Source organism: Eumetopias jubatus, unplaced genomic scaffold (assembly GCF_037043125.1).
Source record: "Eumetopias jubatus isolate StellerSeaLion01/CBP00866 unplaced genomic scaffold, mEumJub1_p1.0 scaffold_9, whole genome shotgun sequence".
Classification (NCBI taxonomy): domain Eukaryota; kingdom Metazoa; phylum Chordata; class Mammalia; order Carnivora; family Otariidae; genus Eumetopias; species Eumetopias jubatus.
In genome coordinates this window covers 92,404,801-92,423,615 of record NW_028274815.1, presented here as the reverse complement: position 1 = coordinate 92,423,615, position 18,815 = coordinate 92,404,801, and the positions used below count along the sequence as shown (strand labels likewise).

General features: G+C 45.7%; 2 protein-coding genes across 4 annotated transcripts in view; both read right to left on the bottom strand.

Moving 5' to 3' along the window:
- Nucleotides 1–757: 757 nt before the first annotated feature.
- On the bottom strand, nt 758–9,337 carry THBD (thrombomodulin). Its single transcript, XM_028123732.2, has one exon. The coding sequence runs from the start codon at nt 4,604–4,606 to the stop codon at nt 2,603–2,605; it is 2,004 nt and encodes a 667-aa protein (XP_027979533.2). The 5' UTR covers nt 4,607–9,337; the 3' UTR covers nt 758–2,602.
- A 4,262-nt stretch (nt 9,338–13,599) lies between these two features.
- CD93 (CD93 molecule) overlaps nt 13,600–18,815 on the bottom strand; it is a 29,861-nt gene continuing 24,645 nt past the window's right edge. Inside the window, exons 4-5 of one of the 3 annotated variants that reach the window (XR_003612386.2) lie at nt 15,034–15,467; nt 13,600–14,842 (exon numbers count right to left, since the gene is read on the bottom strand). The gene's annotated coding sequence lies outside the window, so the exon portion shown is untranslated. The remainder of the gene's footprint in view (nt 14,843–15,033; nt 15,468–18,815) is intronic. The other 2 variants (XR_003612387.2, XR_015768978.1) reach the window with 2 other exon arrangements.

Here is an 18,815-nt window from a genome sequence, read left to right as displayed (position 1 = left end):
GATGGATGTGGAAATCTCCAACTTCATCTTTGCAACAGTAACTATGCAGATTGAAGCTAAGAAATTCAGCATTATCCAGATGTATAAAAATGTTTGAATATTTGATCAAACTCAATTGTCTTCCAACTTCTGCTTTATGAAAAATTTCAGAGCACTGTATATAAAATTCAGGCAGTGCCACCCTCTGAGGAAAAGGGAACCAGGAAATATGTGTCTTACAAAGACAGTACTTCTAATCTCCAACAGAAATAAGAATGATTTAATACTGCATGAGACCTTGGTATGTGGAAATGATTGTTTGAATTTGAGCCACAGACTAAGACCCCTCGTGACTGTTGTGTTTGGATATCTCAGAGGGCAGATAATGCCAAACCATTCACAGGAAGGACACACAGCTGGGATTCTAGAAATGCCCCCAAGAAGAACTGTTTCTTTAACTCATCCCAACAAATAATCCTATAATGTCTTTCAAAACATATAGACACAAGTCCTATGTATGAAGTTGTTATGGTTACAGAAGGAAACATAAATATTTGTGCACACAGACATTACATGAAGTCCTTCTACAGTGAAGACAATTTCCTCTGGAAAGATCTTTGAAAGTCAGAGATGATGCCACGAGCAGATGGAGCTAGTGACGGGGCATGGAGCATCCTTTCAAGGTGTCTCCCCAAATTTCATTGTTTGTGAGCCCTGTTTAATGACATAAAATGAGGGGGCTGGGGGAGGGTAGGTGAACAGACACAAAACCCAAGAGCACTCTGTTATTTGTTTATTTTCTACATGTGATGTCATAAGCAAGAGTTTTGCCTGTGTTCTAGTTTATCTCCAATAAATAAATAACTATGTACAAATGTGCTGAGTTTACAAAATAGAGGAAAACATTTGTTTTACAAAAGATACTTTTGTATGATACATTTTCCCATACAGTGAAATACGATTCATTCCTAGCTTAGTTGAACCAACAACCCTGTGTAGCAATGTCTAAAGGTGTGTACCTAGTCTTTTCTATCAGAAAGCAAAGCTATAAATAGAAAATTCCTCAGTTTCTTGAGAATATAGGCCTGGACTTGGCCTGCTGCTTATAACTGATCCATATTTAATGTATTCCAGAAAGTTGGAAGCTGTTTGAAACAGTTCTTCTCAAGCTATACTGGGCAGACCCCTGCAGATCTTGTTAAAATATAGATTCTTGTGCAGCTGGAGTTTCTGCATTTCTAACTGGCTGCCAGGGGCAGCTCCCACTTCTTGTGCAGGGATCATGTTCTAAGTGGCCAGGGGTGGAGGGCCCCTCTGAAGTGGGAGAAATTCCCATTGGCCTAATCAAGGTGAGGCCCTAATTGGGCATCCTCCAGGCTTCATCCCCAAGTTCCCAAATCCCCCAAGACCCAGCAGAACTGGTTTTATTTTGGAGCACACATTACAAGAAGAGTAAGATTCAAAATGGTAACTGGCATGAATTGTGCAGCTCAGAACTTTCTTAAACTGTCCCCTGGGAGGAACTTCATTCCTGTCTCAATCTAGAGCAATCATGAGAACATTTTCAACATTATCAAAAATAACCAGTTATAACAACAACAATAATTATAATAATGGGAAAAAGAAACTGGCATAAGAAGCTTAACAACAATAAAGATCTTTCAGTTCAAACGAAAATGACAACAATAAAACCCAGGCTCATTGTTTAAAAAATAGAAATAAAAAAACTCCTTGGGTTGAATTTCTATGACAGTCCAGCAACATTAGTTCAATGAATGCCTCTCACATCTTAACTTTTGTTAAAATGCTATTACTCTGGAAGCTGAAATTTCAGGATAAATTAGCAAGCCTGGTTCAAGAGCAAATAAATTCCCAACCAACCTTGATTGTAGTGTTTTTGATTCTATTTCACATAGGAGCTTTGCCCAGGCAGACATGGAAGAACAGAAGGAGGGTGGCCAGGTAGGGACATTCCAGGTGGGTTGGCTGAGCTCTAAGGAGGGGAAAATTGGGAGGAACAACGAAGGTAACTGGGGCCTGGCTTCAGCAATGTGAGAGTGCTGGGAAAACCACCAAGATGGTTTAACTGCAACCTGAAGAGTAGAAATATATAAATATACAGATAGGGAAGGGGAGGGAGGGAGGGAGGGATACAAAGTACTGGAGATATACAGGTGGGGGGGAGAAGCAAAAGCAAAGAAAAAAAAGCCATCCTAAATACTTAAAAAATAAATATCTTGGTCATTATGCACACCTTGATTACACTCACTAGTCCACGGGATCAAAAGTCTGACCCAAAGGCTGCCAGCCAAGGAGGCCCACCCCTCTCATGCCCCTTGGTGAGGTCATGGGACACTCTGTAGTCTGTGTCTTCGCTATAAATTGCCATCTCTGCCTAGTTGTCCGATGATGTCATGGAAGTGGCTGGGGCGCATACTCCTTCCAACCCCCACTCCCCAGCCAAGTGTGGAATCAGCAAAAGAAGGGCGGCCTGATCTTCTCCAGTTCTGATGCCAGCTAAAGTGCTTTGGAATAGGTGGCCAGGGAGTAAGGTTGGGGGAGGGGGAGAGGCACAGGAGGGAGGGAAGGCCCAGCCAACAGCAGGGGCCAGGGAGGAGGCCTCTCAGAGTTTCTGAGGCATCTGCTCGGTTCGCACGTGCTGCAGCACCACCTCCTTGGCTGGGGCGCCACACTTGTACTCCAACTCCGCCCTGGTGGCGCCTTGCTTCTTGCGCAGATGACACAGGAGTGCCAAAAGCGCGACGACCAGAGACAGGCTGGCGATGGAGATGCCGATGAGCACTCCAGAATGCAAGGGCCCTACAGGTGGGGGGCCCGAGGTGGCCCCCGGAGTCGGGGTGACTGGGGGCTCCCCAGAGCCGCTGTCGCCGTCGCCGTCAATGATCAACTTGGGGTCACAGTCGGTGGCATCCTGGCCGGCGAAGGGCGAGTCAGGCCCGTAGATGCACTCGTAGGTGCCTGGGAGGTTGCGGCAGGCCTCGGGGCAGTCTCCATTTTCACACTCGTCGATGTCCGTGCATATGAAGCCGTCGTCCAGAATGTAGCCCTCGGGGCACTGGCAGGAAGTTGGGCTGTTGGGATCGCAGTCAGCTGGGCATGCAGTCTGGTTGCAGAACATCTGGCACCTGTGTGGGTCGTGAGGGCTGGGTGCGAAGCCCTCGGCGCAGATGCAGCGAAAGTCAGTTTGACCCACGGGCTGGCACTGGTACTCGCACTTACTCCCGAAGCACGGGTCCACTGACTCCACGCACTCGTTGTCTACCAGCTCGAAGCCAGAGTTGCAGAGGCATTCGAAGGCGCCCCGCGTATTAACACATCGCTGCGGGCACGGACTGGGCACTTGGATACAGTCGTCCACGTCCTCGCACCGGTGCTGGTCGGCAGCCAACCGGTAGCCCGTCTCGCACATGCACGAGTAGGAGCCGGGCACGTAGCTGTTGGGAATGCAAAAATGCTCGCAGAGTTTGTGGCACAAGTGATCCGCTAATGCGACGCAGAAGCGCCCGTCTTCCTGCAGGTAGGCGTCCGCGGGGCAGAGGCAGTGCGACGTCTCGGCGCTCGCGTTGCAAGTGTGCTGGCAGCCGCCGTTCTCCACGCTGCAGTCCCAGGCGCCAGGCTCATCCCGGTCCCAGCGCCCCTCGGCCTCTCCTGGCAGCTCCGCGCACACCAGCTCCACTCCCAAGGGCGCTACAGCGGCGGAGCTACCCACCGGCAGCGCCTGGAAGTCCGCGCCGCGGGCCCCGAACGGGGTGCTATAGGTGATGGTTACACCGGCGGCCGCCACGGCGCCAGACTCCACCAGCAGGGGTCTGCAGGAGGCTGCGAAGTGGAACTCGCAGAGGAAACCATCGGCCTCTGCAGTGCACTGCTGCTCCTCCCAGGCCGGCTCGCCGGGTGCTAGGGCCCCGGCTTCCGAGACTGCGACGCACAGGGGACCGCAGAGAGGCGCCGGGTCGACGTGGAGCCGCGCCCACCTGCTGTAGCTGGTGCGGTCGTCGCCGGTAACCCACTGGAAGCCGCGCAAGGGCCCGAGTTGCCCCTGGTCGCTGCAGCCGGCCTGGAGCTGCAGGCCGATCCAGAGGCGCGGGCTGTCGCCGCTGTCGCCGCTCAGGAGCAGGGAGATGACATCAGCCGCCACTGAGGAGCGCACGGTCATCAGGTGGCCCCCCAACCCCTCGCAGGCCTGGCTGGCGGCGAGGAAGGTCGCGGGGCCCCGGAAGAGCTCGAAGCAGTCGTGCTCGACGCACTGGCTGCCGCGTGGCTGAGGCTCTGGGGGCGCAGGGAGCCCCAGACCCGCGGGGGCCAGCACGCCGAGGAGCAGGACCCGGAGCATGCTGTCCCGGCACGCCGCGTGCAGGCGCGGGGAAGAGCGCAAGCGCCGCGACGGGGCCCAAGCCCGGCGGGGGCTGAGAGGCGCAGGGCGCCGCTGGCGACAGCCGTTTGCGTTGGTCCCAGCCCAGACGTGTCCAGCCGCGGCGCGCAGCCCTGGCGAAGCAGCATCTGACATGCCGGCGGGCCCGGGCCCTGGTTTATAAGTGCGCGGCCCTCCCTCCTGGACGTTCGGGAAAAGGAAGGAAGTGCCTGGTGGGAAGGGCTGATGCTGCATTCTCGGATTACTGGGTTCTCCGGACGCCTTGTGCCCGCCCTCGCGCCTGGGATCACCTCGCCGGGATGAGTAAACCCAGCCGGGGCGCTGGGAGGTCCCCGGGCGGGACCGCCAAGCGCAGGCGCCGCGGGAGGACAGCACCTCTATCAGCAAGACACAGTGTCCGCCCCCGCCACTAGGGCCCTCAGGCTCGCAGTCGTAAAAGGGGCTTAATCCGCAGCCCCTCCTAATCTTTCGGCCCTCTTTCTTTTTCTTATAAATGTATTGTTACCACCGATTTCAAGGGAAGTCTTGATTGCAGAACTCTGGGAAGTAGAGACGAGAGAGGAGGGCTTTAAATGGGGGGTGGGGAGGTGGTGCCCAAGACCTGCCGGGCTCTAGGGGAGGCCCCGCCAAGAAGAGGATTTGGGGAGGGGCTGCCAAGGGCGTGGACTTCCCCAAAGAAGCAGTAGCGAGTAGAGAACTGGACCCCGCCCTGGGCCCCGGCGCCTAGAGCGGGAGACCTGGGTGCGCTCGGCCCCAGAGGACAGAGGGTGTGGCTGGCGCGAGGATGGGGGGAGGGGGAAGAACTGGCCTAATACTGGCGCCCTCCGCGCACAAGCAAGGACCCACGGGTCCCTGAGCAGGAGCTGTCTGGCCAGACGTCATCTCGTCGCGTGGGAAAGTCTCGAGGACACTGTCAGGGCTCCAAGGTCTTGTCACCCTTCAGAAGCAGCGGCAGGCGAATTCCTGCCGAGCCCTGTTGGGGCGGGCGTGGTGGGGAGCGCCCTAGCCTGTTTGGTCTGTTTTTGTCCAGCTTCACAGAGGGACAGTCCATCTCACACCCCAAAAGGGGAGCACGGGAGCCCTCGCGGGCTCCAAGCGAATCTGGCTCGGGACAGTTAAGGATTTTTGAATTTGGCTGAGAGATCAGAGTGATAGAAAGGTGCACATAAATGCCACTCGCGTTGCAGAAGGGCGGTCCTGCGGATGGACGGGGTGGGGAGGAGGAGGGAATCTGTCACTTTCCCGACCTTTTCCGCTTATTCACTTACCAAGAATGTTGGGGGGGGGGTCCAAAACATAAGGGAGAGACAAACTTTTTTTTTTTTTTTAAACCTTGCGCCACCTCTCAGCTACGGTCACTCACAACCAAACACCAGAGGGCGGCGCTGTTGAACTCTAAACAAAACCCCAAAAGCTGGAGATCTCTAAATTTGGGCTGAAAAGTGTAATGGGTGTGAGGAATGCTGTGGCCTCGCCCTGGGGCAAGAAACTTCGTTCCAGGGAAGCCCTACGCGGATTCCACCGCTTAGCTGGGTGTCTTGCCTCTTTGGTTCAGGAGAGTCCAGACCTTGTAAGAGAGCAGGGCAGTGTGACTTCTTCACAAGCGAAAGACAAGCACCTGCCCACCCACCTCTCCCCCGGATTGTACTGACCGATAGTGACCTAGTGACCGAAGGGGTGGGGTGTGGGCACTCCGAGAGTGAAAGGGAGGAGGCACAGAGGTCCTTTCCTGCACTCCGCCTCGTCCCATCCCATGGTGGAGCGTGAGAGCTCAGACAAGCAGTGACTCCTGAAAGCTAGGTGGGGGAGGGCAGCGTGGAGACTGAGGTTTGAAGCACCCTGGAATGGGTGCCTCTGCACCTCTCGGAAGAGGAAGCACCTGGAAAGACCAGCAGATTTGGAGGCGGGTTGTCCGCTGGTGGAAGCAGGCAGATGCTGGTCTGACGTCCCACCAGCTGCCTGCGCTGAGCCCAGGTCTTGACTCACATGCACAGCGGGCCCAAGGAGGCTGGAGCTGGAGCAGTGCGCCCTCAGGTGCAGCCGGCCCTGGGGTTGGGGCCTTCACATCTGGGCGGATCCCTTTGGCCTTTCCCAGGCCATAGATTGCCCCTGAAAGATCTCAGAAAGTGAGAGCAATTGCCTGTATGCATGAGGCAAGAAAGGGGACAGGACCTGTTACGCACTTTGCTTAAACTTTACCAAAATTTTCAAGCCTGCCAGCCCTCAAAGGAGTTGAGGGATATTCAAGAATCAAGTCTTGCTGCACACCAGGCTGGTTCACTTCTTTTGTGGGTTCTAGATGATTCACCATGGCAGGGTGTCCTATTTGGGTCTCCTTGAGCCATTGCTTTGAGGCTTTTTTGCATGTTTTAAACTACCTCCCTTCCTCTCTGGACCTCCTGTTTAGGGGGATTGACCCCTGTCTCTGTCTCCATGGGGATGGCACTAGCAGCTCCCTCGCCATGGCTGGCCCCTGGCCTTGCCACCCTCACTGAGGGCTCACCAGCTCAGGCCCATTTTGCTGTTTCATTGGAACAGTTCCCTTGAAGAATGCCCATCATGTCCTAAATAATGAAGCCAAAAACTTATTTTCGGTCTTTATTTTTCTTGACGTTTCTATGTTGTTTGCATTCTTGATCTCTGACTATTTCAAGTCTCTTCCTCCCATAACTTCTGAGACACCTGCCCTCCTGCTCCTCCTCTCCTCTACCTGCCAGCAGGTAGCCCCTCTGCCCTTCTTGCCCCATGAGGGTGGCCAGGCCTCACAGTCTGCCCATGGCCTTCCCTTCTTTATTACAGCCCACCCTTTGTCAAATTCACTTGTTCCTACAGATGCTGAAGGTCCCAGCAAGAGGAGCCCCTGCTGACTGTCAGAGAAATGCCTCATTGTGTTTCACCTCCATCCCAAGGCTCCTGTCTTTTTGTCTACAAGGGAAGTTCTCTCTTTGCCTCTTCTCCATCTACCGAAGTCTGACCCTTCCTTTAAGGTGCATGTGACACACTGCCCCCTCACAAGTGTTTCTGAGTAACCAAACCAGAACAGATCTCTCTGTGAAGTTCTAGGACTTTCTATCAGCAGTTTAGCATTTACCACACCTCCTTTGATTTACAAGTCATCGTGTACTTTTCAATCATGCTCTTTCCTAGACTTACAATCTAGTTTCCTGGGGTTGGAGCATAATCCTTAGACATCCTTGTATCCCCATCCAGCCTACAGCATGTTTTGTTTGCAGGCAGTGCTAAGGAGTTTGAACACCTCTTGGAGGTGTTCCTTCATGCCATGGTTCCGGAATGACTTTCTCATGGTAATGTGCAAACAAAAGGATGGGGGACCTCAGAGCCTTGGGGTTAGGAGATGGGGCTTTGCAGCCAGCTTGGCTGGATTTGAGCCCCCAGCTCCATCGTTTATAAGTCATGTCACATTTGGCAAGTAATTCAGCCTCTCTGTGCCTCAGTCTCCTCAACTGTGTAATAAGGAACCCTAATAGTCACTGCTACAAAGTGTTACTATGAGGACTGTGTGAGGTATGCATGTAAAGCATTTAGAATGGCTGAGCCATGGTAAACTTTCAACAGATTTTAGCTAGAAAAAGATATACTCGTGTTTTTAGAATTTTAATTCAGCCACTGATTGTGTTCAACACCAAGCATGGTTCCTGACCATAGGAGAGACTCACTAAATGTCTGTTGGGTAAAATTCAGTTCAGCTGAGCATTTTTACCAATAATAACAATAAGCAATCATGTAAAAAAAAATCAAGGACAAAAATAAGTTCATGGGCTAGGAGGAATAGGGAAGGAATTGAAGATAACCCAGGAAGCAAGCCCTGGCCCTCTGTACACCTGGAGGGCTCTCATAAAGCCTCAGGTTAACTCCCTGTCTGCTCTGGAGGCATCCATTGTTAATTCCTCTTTTTCCAGATGTGGAAACTGAAGTTCAGGGAAAGTAAGTGACTTCCCAAGGACACACAGCTAGTCAGTGGTGAAACTAAGATTCTCCAGCTCACTTTAGGATGAGAGAATTAGAATGTGCAATACACCAGAGCCCTGATTTCGCCATTTACCTGTTGCTAGATTTTAGCTAAGTTACTTAAATCTCTGGTTTTCTTCTCCAAAATTGGAGATATGATATCTAATTTATAAGGTTGTTGTGGAAATTAGAAAATTTACACACAGGGACTGTTAACCTTTCTTGTAACACAGCAGCTACTCAACAAATACAGTGTTACTATTGGTGAATGTTGTGAAGACAGAAATGAAGAGGAGTCCAGATGCAGAAGGAGGCTCTAGGGAAATGTGCTGCCCCAGACATACCTTCTTAAAGACCTTTTTCAAGTGTGGGAGGCAGCTTTCTTTTTAAAAGACTTAAAAAGAACTTTCTAGTTCCAACATGAACACTTGCTGAAAAACCATCTATCAGAATGCACAATTCCAGGTGCTAAGGACATGGAGAATGTGGCAAAAAATGAGTGACTACTAATTTTTGCTGGCGAAGAAAGTTCCAGGCCCCTTGGATGGAAACTGCTTTTGGAAGCACATGGGAATGAGGGGGATGAAAGCTGCATACACTGTCCAATATGATAGGGACTAATCTCCTGTATTTATTTAAACTTAAACTCATTAAAATTAAAGTTAAAAATTCATTTCCTCAGTCTCATTAGTCACGTGTCAAGTGCACAGTAGTGAATGTCTACCAGATTGGACAGTATGAAGAGAGAACATTTGATCATTAGCAAAATTTCTATTAGATGGTGCTGGTCTACACAGATAGTCGGACAATGTCACCTCAAGGAAGCCATTGGTGGGGGCACATGAGTGTCCCCTTCTTAAATTCAAAGGATATTGTTTCACAACAATTATTTTCAAGGTAATGGTTATCAAAACCGCAGTCAGAATCTATAAGGGAAACACTAAAAGGAGTGTTAAAATTATATGGCCATTATTAGTACTTGACTAATAAATACATCAATATTATTTTAACCTTGATTTTCATTATAATCATTTAGGTATTAGGAAGAAAGAAATTATAAAGTTAAAAACATTATAAGCCATAACAATACTAAAATGCTGACATAAAAATTTAGTGTCTGTGGCTATGCAGCAATATATGAATCTAAGCATGGAAAATAAATGCCTGATAAGCAAATGTTACTCAACCAACAGCAGTATGTCAGTGTGGCAGAGCAAATATCTAAATTTTGGCTCTCACCCAGGCTTTCTTACAGAAGCAAGGTAAAATTCAACCCTCTTTTATTGGCTCATTGTTTTGTAAAAGAAACTATTTTGCATCTACAAAAAACCCATAGCTGATATCATACTTACTGGTGAAAGACTGAAAACCTTCCCCCTAAGATCAGAAGTAAGACAAAGATATCTCCTCTTGCCACTGCTATTCAGGTGTTCTGGAGATTCTCTGCCAGAACAGTTTAATTATGGAAATAAAATGAAAGGCATCCAGATTAGAAAAAAAAGGAATAAAATCATCTCTGTTCATTAATGACATTATCATGTCTATAAGGACTAATAAATGAGTTTAGCAGTTGCAGGATATAACAACAATATACAAAAATCAATTGCATTCCCAAATAGTAACAATGCACAAACCGAAAATGAAGTCAAGAAAACAATTCTATTTACAATAGTATCAAAAAGAATAAAATATTTAGGAGTAAATTTAACAAAAGAAGTGCTAAATGTATACAGTTGACCCTTGGACAATGAAAGGGTTAGGGTGCTACCCCCTGAACCAGGCAATCAAAAATCTGCATAAAAACATTAACCGCTAATAGTTTATGTCAACTATAGCCTTACCAATAACATAAATAGTCATTAACACATATTTTGTATGTTACTTGTATTATATACCATATTATTACAATAAAGTAAGCTAGAGAAAAAAGTTATTAAGAAAATCATAAGGAAGATACATTTACAGTCCTGTACAGTATTTATACACACACACACACACACACCACAATCGTCATATAGGTAGACCTGTGTAGTTCAAACCTGTGTTGTTTCAAGGGTCAGTTGTACTCTGGAAACTACAAGGCAATGTTGAAAAAAAATGTTGAGACCTAAATAAATGAAAAACCATCCTATATTTATGGACTGGAAGACTTAACATGTTAAGACAGACATCAATGCTCCCAAAATTGATCACAATTCAGTGCAATCCCTATCAAAACCTCTGCAAATTTCTTTGCAGAGATTTCCCTGCTGATCTTAAAATTCACATGGAAATTCAAGGGATTCTGAATAACTAAAACAATCTTGGAGAAGAGAAACAAAACAGGAGGACTCATATTTCTTGATTTCGAAATTTACTACAAAGCTACAGTCATCAGAAGAGTATGGTACTGGCAGATGGACGGACATAGAATGGAGAGTCCAGAAAGAACCCTCACATTTATGGTCAGTTAATTTCCGCAGGGTGCCAATGCAATTAAATGGGGGAAAGAATATTCTCTTCAACAAATGGTGATGGGATAACTGGATATCCACATGAGATAGGGTCAGACTCCTACTTCACCTCTTACCAAAAATTAACTCAAAATCGATAAAAGATCTAAATGTAAGAGTTAAAACTAGAAAAGTCTTAGTAGAAAACATAGGTGTAAATCTTCATGGCCTTAGATTAGTCAATGATTTCTCAGTTATGATGCCAAAGACACAAGCAACAAAAGAAAACAGATAAATTGCATATTATCAACATTAAAAATGTTTGTACTTCAAAGTGAGAAGACACACACAGAATGGAAGAATGGGAAAAAATATTTGCAAATTATTTATATGATAAAGGACTCATCTCTAGAATATATAAAGAACTACTACAAGTCAATAATTTTAAAAAACTAACCAATTAAAATACAGGCAAAGGATCTGAATAAATGTTAATGGCCAATAAGCACATGAAAACATGCTCAAAGCCATTGGGCATCAGGGAAATGCAAATCAGAACCACAGTGGGATGCTATTTCACTGGCACTAGAGCAGCTAGAATCAAAAAGACAGGATATAATGAGTGTTGACAAGGATGTAGAACAATTGGAACTCTCATACACTGCTGGTGGAGATACATGGTGGTGCAGCCTCTTTGGAAAGCAGCTTGGTAGTTCCACAAAATGTTAAACATACAGTTACCATATGATCCAGTAATTTCCTAGGTATATACCCAGGAAAAATTTGAACACGTCCACACAAAAACCTGTACACAAATGTTCATAAGAGCATTATTCATAATAGCTAAATAGTAGAAAGAACCCAGATGTCCATCAGCTGGTGAATGGATAAATAAAACGTGGTATATCCATACCATGGAATGTTATTTAAATGTTATTCAGCAACAAAAAGACATGATGTATTGATTTGTGCCACCACATGGGTGAATCTTAAAAACATTATGCTAAATGAAAGGAGCAAGTCACAAAAGGCCACATATTATGTGATTCCATTTCCAGGAAATGTGCAGAACAGACAAATCTAAAGAGACCAAAAGTAGATTACTAGTTGCCTAGAGATTGGGAGTGGGTCGCTGGGTAGCGAATTGGGGTATGCTAATTGGTATGGGTTTCTTTTGGGGTGATTAAAGTGTTCTAAAATTGATTTGGTGATGGTTGCACAACTCTGTAAATATACTAAAAACCTTTGTTCACTTTAAGTAAGTGAATTGTGTGTCATGTGGATTATACCCTCAATCAAGTTACTAAGAAAATGAGAAATTATGTCCCCCAATTCATTAAGCATGGGAGTCGCCAAATACACCTCTGAGCCTTTTCCCACCACCAAAGGTTTTATACCTTTGTACCAATAACTCCCTCGACTTTTAAACAGAGCTGTGCATCTGTCATCTTGACGCATCTTCCCGTAAGCCAAAGGCAGCTCGCGGACGACTAGTGACCTGCTTCGGGGTGGTTGTCCAGTGTGGCCCACATTGGAACTAGAGAGGATTCTGTGCCTTGTGGATCCATAGGTCATCACATAGTTCTTCTCACTCAAGTGTCCTGATGTGCCCCTCTTCCCAAGAAGTATTTTCTGAGAGGAGAGGAACACAAGGAAAATAGCAAGACACACCAGAGGCCCAGCCTGCTGGACAGTATCCCCTTCAGCAACATTGGTCAGGCAGGCTGTGGAGATCTCTGCTTGGGCCATGGACGGTGAGTAAGAGATGAGTGCGCATTTGTACCATGGACTGTCCTGCAGTTGAGCAGAGAAGCCTGTGGACCCCTTCTCAGGATAACGTTTTGAGTAAACACATGTGATAAAATACACAGAATTACAAGGGGCACCAATCATATTGAAATACAGTTATAAGAATATCAAAAAGAAACAAATATGTGATATCAAATATAAAAGCCTCTTTATGGGTATTTAAAATCACAACACCTGGTGGTGCATCACTTAAATACCAGAATCCCAAAGAGGTGATCGATGCAAACAAGCTGTTGAGAGATCTGTAATATCTACAGTGTGGTGTGAACTATCTGTGATTTCAGTGCTGATATTTCTTTTCCAATAATGCTAGGATATGCTAAGTTCCAGGTAGAGATTAGTGAAAATAAGGATGTATTTTTTTGCCATTAAGTTCATGGAACCCCTGAATTACAAACTACTGACTTAAAAGAATACAGAACTACCTAGGTTAGTCAGATAGAAGCCTCTGGAACTATGTTTTGTCAAGGTGTATTTATGCTATTTTAGACTCTCCCTTTATTTTTTTATGTAATATTTATTCATAGCATATTTTGTTTTTATTGAAAACACAATACATATTTGAAAGGAATGCTCTGTCCTTGAAGACACTCCTCACGAGAGAGCCAAGAAATCCAAAAATGTTATTTGAAAAACGTCAAATATGCTTTGACGTCTGGCAAACATTTCCTGTGGGATAAGTTCTTGGCTCAACTGCATGCAGGATGAGAGGCTTAAAAGTGAAGCATGTGTAGAGAACATACCTTACTTAGCTAGGAAAATCAGAAAAGAGGACATATTTTTGCTAATGCTATGTAACAAAATTGTATTTTAATATATACTTTAAATGTATCAGATGTAAGAAATCCAGCAACAAAAACATTCTGTCATAAAACTAACTGCACACAATCTTTTTTGGGAATTAGATACCTGAATATTTCATTAGCATAAGTAGGATAGTTAACGAATTATAACTGATACATCCATTGGATGGAAAGCTGCGGAAATAGATGATCTATCTGATCTAGAAAAAAACCCTACATATCATATAACGTATAGCTTATATATGTATATATTAATAAAATTATCTGTGTTGAAGCATAGCAAATGATTTTCAATTTCCTCCATATTTTTGACAACCAACATGTATTTCATAACTGTTTCCAATTCTTTATAAAGAAGGTAAAATTCTTTTTTGACAATTGAAAGCTTTGAAAGTAATTTGGTTAATAATATGCCACCTATTTTTTTGAAGTTTCATGCAAAATAGAATGTATTTAGAGTCACTCTTAGCTCACTGCTTTTGAAGCATTTAATGTGGGTGTCTTCATCAGCATCACGGGAGAGCCGCCCTTGTGGACTAAGGAAGAACTTGGGTTTCTGCACCCCAGAGCTCGGTGCACACGTTTCCCCAAACACACATTTCACAAGTGAACAGATTTTTCTTTTAAAGATCCTATTCATTTGACAGAGAGAGGCAGCGAGAGAGGGAACACAAACAGGGGGAGTGGGAGAGGGAGAAGCAGGCCTCCCGCCGAGCAGGGAGCCCGATGCGGGGCTTGATTCCGGGACCCTGGGATCATGTCCCGAGCCAAAGGCAGACGCCTAACGACTGAGCCACCCAGGCGCCCCAACAAGTGAACAGATTTTTATCACAGTGATTCAATCAGACCATGTAGTAAAGCCCTGTTCCAACTCAACGGCAATATAATTACCAATTTACTATTTAGATGTTACCTCTTGTGGCTTCTTGGTTTGCATTGTGGAAGGGGAGACAATCAGAGCACCAGTTAGGACCTAGGTATGGGAGGAATTCTGTGGATGCAGGAGGAGGGCAAACTTTCTCTGTAAAAGGCCAGGTAGTAAATGCTTCAGGCTTTGCTGGCCCTTTGGTCTCTGTTGTAACTGTTCAAAACTTGTTGTAGCATGAGTGAGCATGGGGGTGTCCAACACAATAGGCTATCTACCTGCTAGGTAACAAATCTTCCCCAAATTTAGTGATGTGAACAATCGATATTTGAACCACCCCTCCCCCATTGTCTAGTCAGGTTGTTATTGAATAATATAGACCTGAGTTCTTTCAGTAACTCACAGATGCTGGTGCAGGTAGATGGCTTGCTTCCATCAACATCTGGTCAATCAGGGTTGCAGACTACCTGCTGCAGATCTTTGGTGGCTGCCGTCCTGCAGGATGGTTTGACAACCTCGGGTGATTTGACTGGGAACATCTTGAGTTTGAGAAGCCAGGCCCTCTGGGGAGTGAAGGACTCACAGAGAACAGCTGTAAGGAGGGAGGTTTACTCTGGGGTCAGGGTTGTCAACATTTGAGACTGTCACTCAGAAATTCCACTTCTACCCACAGGCCTCGGGATGCTTGAGGTTTCATCAAGCTTTTAGGAGAGAGGAAGGGGAGTGGCTTCCCACTGAGGGACCTTCAGATCCTGCTCAACCCCATGCTCAGATCCCACTCACCTGCATCAAGAACCAGCCCACCCATGGAGAGACAGGGAAGCATTCAGTCCACACCCAAATCATTGGGAATACTTTCCAGACTGAGCATCATTCTGAAGCCAGATTCCAGAGAAGCACTGTCAGATTCCTCTTTGGGGTCTCTTTTCCTTTGGAAGGAACTTTTGGGACATTTAGCAAGATCCAGCTTTCCAGAGTCCCTTAAAGTGTTCTCCAGAAAGGGGAATCATGGGATGCCTACTTGTCTCACTCCACAGTCAATAGAGAAAAATGCTTTTCCTTGGAACTAGTTGTACTTTTATGATTACTTCTTGTGACCGGCTGGCCACTGAAGAACCTCGGAGCCAACAGATGCAAGGTAGAATTCTGGCAGCATTATTCATGGTGCAATTTTAAAACTCCTGCTGGTTCTATGGAAAGCAGATAAATGCACACAGCTGAAAAATAGAGTAAATCCAGAACTTGAAATATGCCACAGAGACACTCTGTAACTATTTTCTCACAGCATGTACACTTTCTGCTTTTTTCCTGTGGCCTTGAGCTTGGCCAACATTTTCATATGTTATCTTGAAATCTAAAAGTTGTTATTTTGTTGAGAATTAAGCAATCTCTGAATCTGGGGAAAATAACGATTAAAAAAAAGTATTTGGCTTCCTAATTCTCAAGAAAGGGTTTGCTGCCATTCCCATTTCTGGCCCAGTAGCTTTCCAAGCATTTGAAAATTTCACTCAAATAAGTTAGTCCCCCAGGCTCAGTAGAATTGACAAAGATATGGACAGCCTACCCCAGAATATTTGGGCATTGTTGCCTCTAGCAGAGTGGGGGGCAGCTAGGGCTGGAAACAGGGTGGCCCTGCTGTGGTGCAGGCTGAGGAAGAGGAGGGAATCTGCCAACCAAGGTGACTGCAGCCTTGTCCCTCAACATGTGATCCCCAGACCAGCATTCTCACCTACAAGCTTGTTAGAATCCAGCATCTCTGACTCCATCCCATGCCTTCTGAATCAGAATCTGCCTTTGACAAGATCCTCGGGTTTTGGTGCACACAAAGTCCCCTAGCATGGTTGTGCCCCAGGAGGACCCGGCAGGGCAACTGAATGGTCTCATTGAGATGAGAGGCTCCTTCCCTCACCCTCCATTAGAGTTTCAGTGATCCTCCCTAGATGTGTGGAAAGGCACTCCCAAGACCATCAGCATCAGTTATATCTTCTCTCTGTAAACACCATTCATCACCTTGTGACTTGTCAGAAAAGCAGATTCTGGTGGCTAAAATTAACAAGTCAGGAGATGACAGTTGTTGGCAAGGATATGGAGAAAGGGGAACCCTCCTACACTGTTGGTGGGAATGCAAGCTGGTGCAACCACTCTGGAAAACAGTATGGAGGTTCCTCCAAAAGTTGAAAATAGATCTACTATATGATCCAGCCATTGCACTACTGGGTATTTACCACAAAGATACAAATGTGGGGATCCGAAGGGGTACGTGCACCTCAATATTTATAGCAGCAATGTCCACAATAGCCAAACTGTAGAAGGAGCCAAGATGTCCATCGACAGATGAATGGATAAAGATGTGGTATATTTATACAAGGGAATATTATGCAGCCATCAAAAGGAATGAGATCTTGCCATTTGCAGTGACGTGGATGGAACTGGAGGGTGTTATGCTGAGTGAAATAAGTCAATCAGAGAAAGACATGTATCATATGACCTCACTGATATGAGGAATTCTTAATCTCAGGAAACAAACGGAGGGTTGCTGGAGTGATGGGGGGTGGGAGGGATGGGGTGGCTGGGTGATAGACATTGGGGAGGGTATGTGCTATGGTGAGCGCAGTGAATTGTGCAAGACTGTTGAATCACAGATCTGTACCTCTGAAACAAATAATGCAATATATGTTAAGAAAAAAAAAGAAGAAGATAGCAGGAGGGGAAGAATGAAGGGGGGGAAATCAGAGGGGGAGACGAACCATGAGAGATGATGGACTCTGAAAAACAAACTGAGGTTTCTAGAGGGGAGGGGGTTGGGGGGATGGGTTAGCCTGGTGATGGGTATTAAAGAGGGCACGTTCTGCATGGAGCACTGGGTGTTATGCACAAACAATGAATCATGGAACACTACATCCAAAACTAATGATGTAATATACGGTGATTAACATAACAATAAAAATTTAAAGGAAAAAAACTATAAAAAAAAAAAAGAAAAGCAGATTCTGGGTGCAGCCCAGGCCTTCTGAAAGAGAAACTCCAGGAGTTAAGCCATCTGTGTTTGAGCATGGATTCCTGGGGATTGTGATACACACACATGAGAACCACTGGCTCGTGGCATGTGAGACATGAATGAAGTGGCCTCCAAGGCTTTGATCATACCCTCACTATCCCCATCTCCTTTCCTGGGCTTTCCACTCTGGGTCCTGGCTCTGCCAATACATCCATGGAAACTTCAAACACAGTTCTTGGCTCCAGGGGCACCTTTATCCCAAGTCTTATTCTAATGAGGTAGTAGGGATATACTTTTAAGCCATGCAAGTTGGAATTTAAAATTTTCCCAGAGAGACAGAAGGTACAGCAGGTATCATGGTTATGAGGCAGACAGTCATATACTGGGATAAAAGCAGAAAGATTGAAAGAATCCAAGATGCTAAAAACATTAAGAATCCGTAGCCTCATCCATGGACTATCAACCTGGACTTGGGGCGATAAATGAGTCTTCTTCCGGTTCCACCACTATAATTGGATTTCTGTTACATGCAGCCAGTCATAGGCCTAGCTGGTACAAATTAATAAATTCAAGTATAGTTTCCTGGATTGTCATTTTTCTGATCTCATTTCTATAAACTTAACAGTCTGACCCCTATTTTTAGTCAAATATCATCATTTAATAGTATCTTCTATATGTTCATTAGATCATATCCCTTAAGCCAGGGGTCAACAAAAGGGACTGATAATCAATATTTTAGGTTTTGCAGGCCATTTGGTCTCTGCCACTGTAGGGTGAATAAAAGTGCTGTGCCCCAATAAAACTTTATTTGTGAACTTTGAATTTTTTTACAATGTTCTCATGTCATGAAATATTTTTCTTCTTTTGATTTTTTCCTAACTGCAAAAACATGTAAAAACTATTTTTAGCTCATGGGCCTTACAAAAACAGGCAGCAGACCAGATTGGGTCTGCAGGTCATAGTTTGCTGACCTCTGCCTTAATCATATTAAAAAGAAAAATCCCAGATGATGCAGACCTTGCTCATAGGAGTTTTCCCTAATTCAAAGAAGATATGCAGACAAAAAGGTAAAAAGCCAACAACTAAAGGAGCACTTTAGTAAGGGGCAATGGTGGGGATTGGGCCCCAGCACTAATTTTTACCCCATTATAGATGTATTTATCACTGTTGCACAACTCTGGTGGGTGAAAGAGAGGCTGCTGAGTACTAGGGAAGAGGGAGAAAGAAGAAGCAGGAGTGTGTAACAAGTTGGAGAAGAGAAGGACGAATTAAAATGACCAGAGGCTTTGAACTGCAAAGAGAGAGAAATACTGTTCCATTCTTCAAGTTCAAGGCCACAAAGCTTCCCCACAGCTCCCAGATAGAACCATAAATATTGAGTTGACCTTGCTGAGGCTGATCTCCTTGGAATCCTCCATCATGTAGTTTGGAGGATGCTTTACATCCCTCCATATTCTGAACCCCCCACATCCAAGACAGAAACAAGTCCTTTTCACCTTTGGTTACTTAACTAGCTCAGTGTGGTCTGCTGCACAGGAGCTTCCGTACCATGAATTAGTTCATACAA

Bases quoted from the DNA above. Each gene is read 5' to 3' on its own strand.
- THBD (XM_028123732.2), bottom strand. From the start codon at position 4,606: ATGCAGCATCAGCCCTTCCCACCAGGCACTTCCTTCCTTTTCCCGAAC.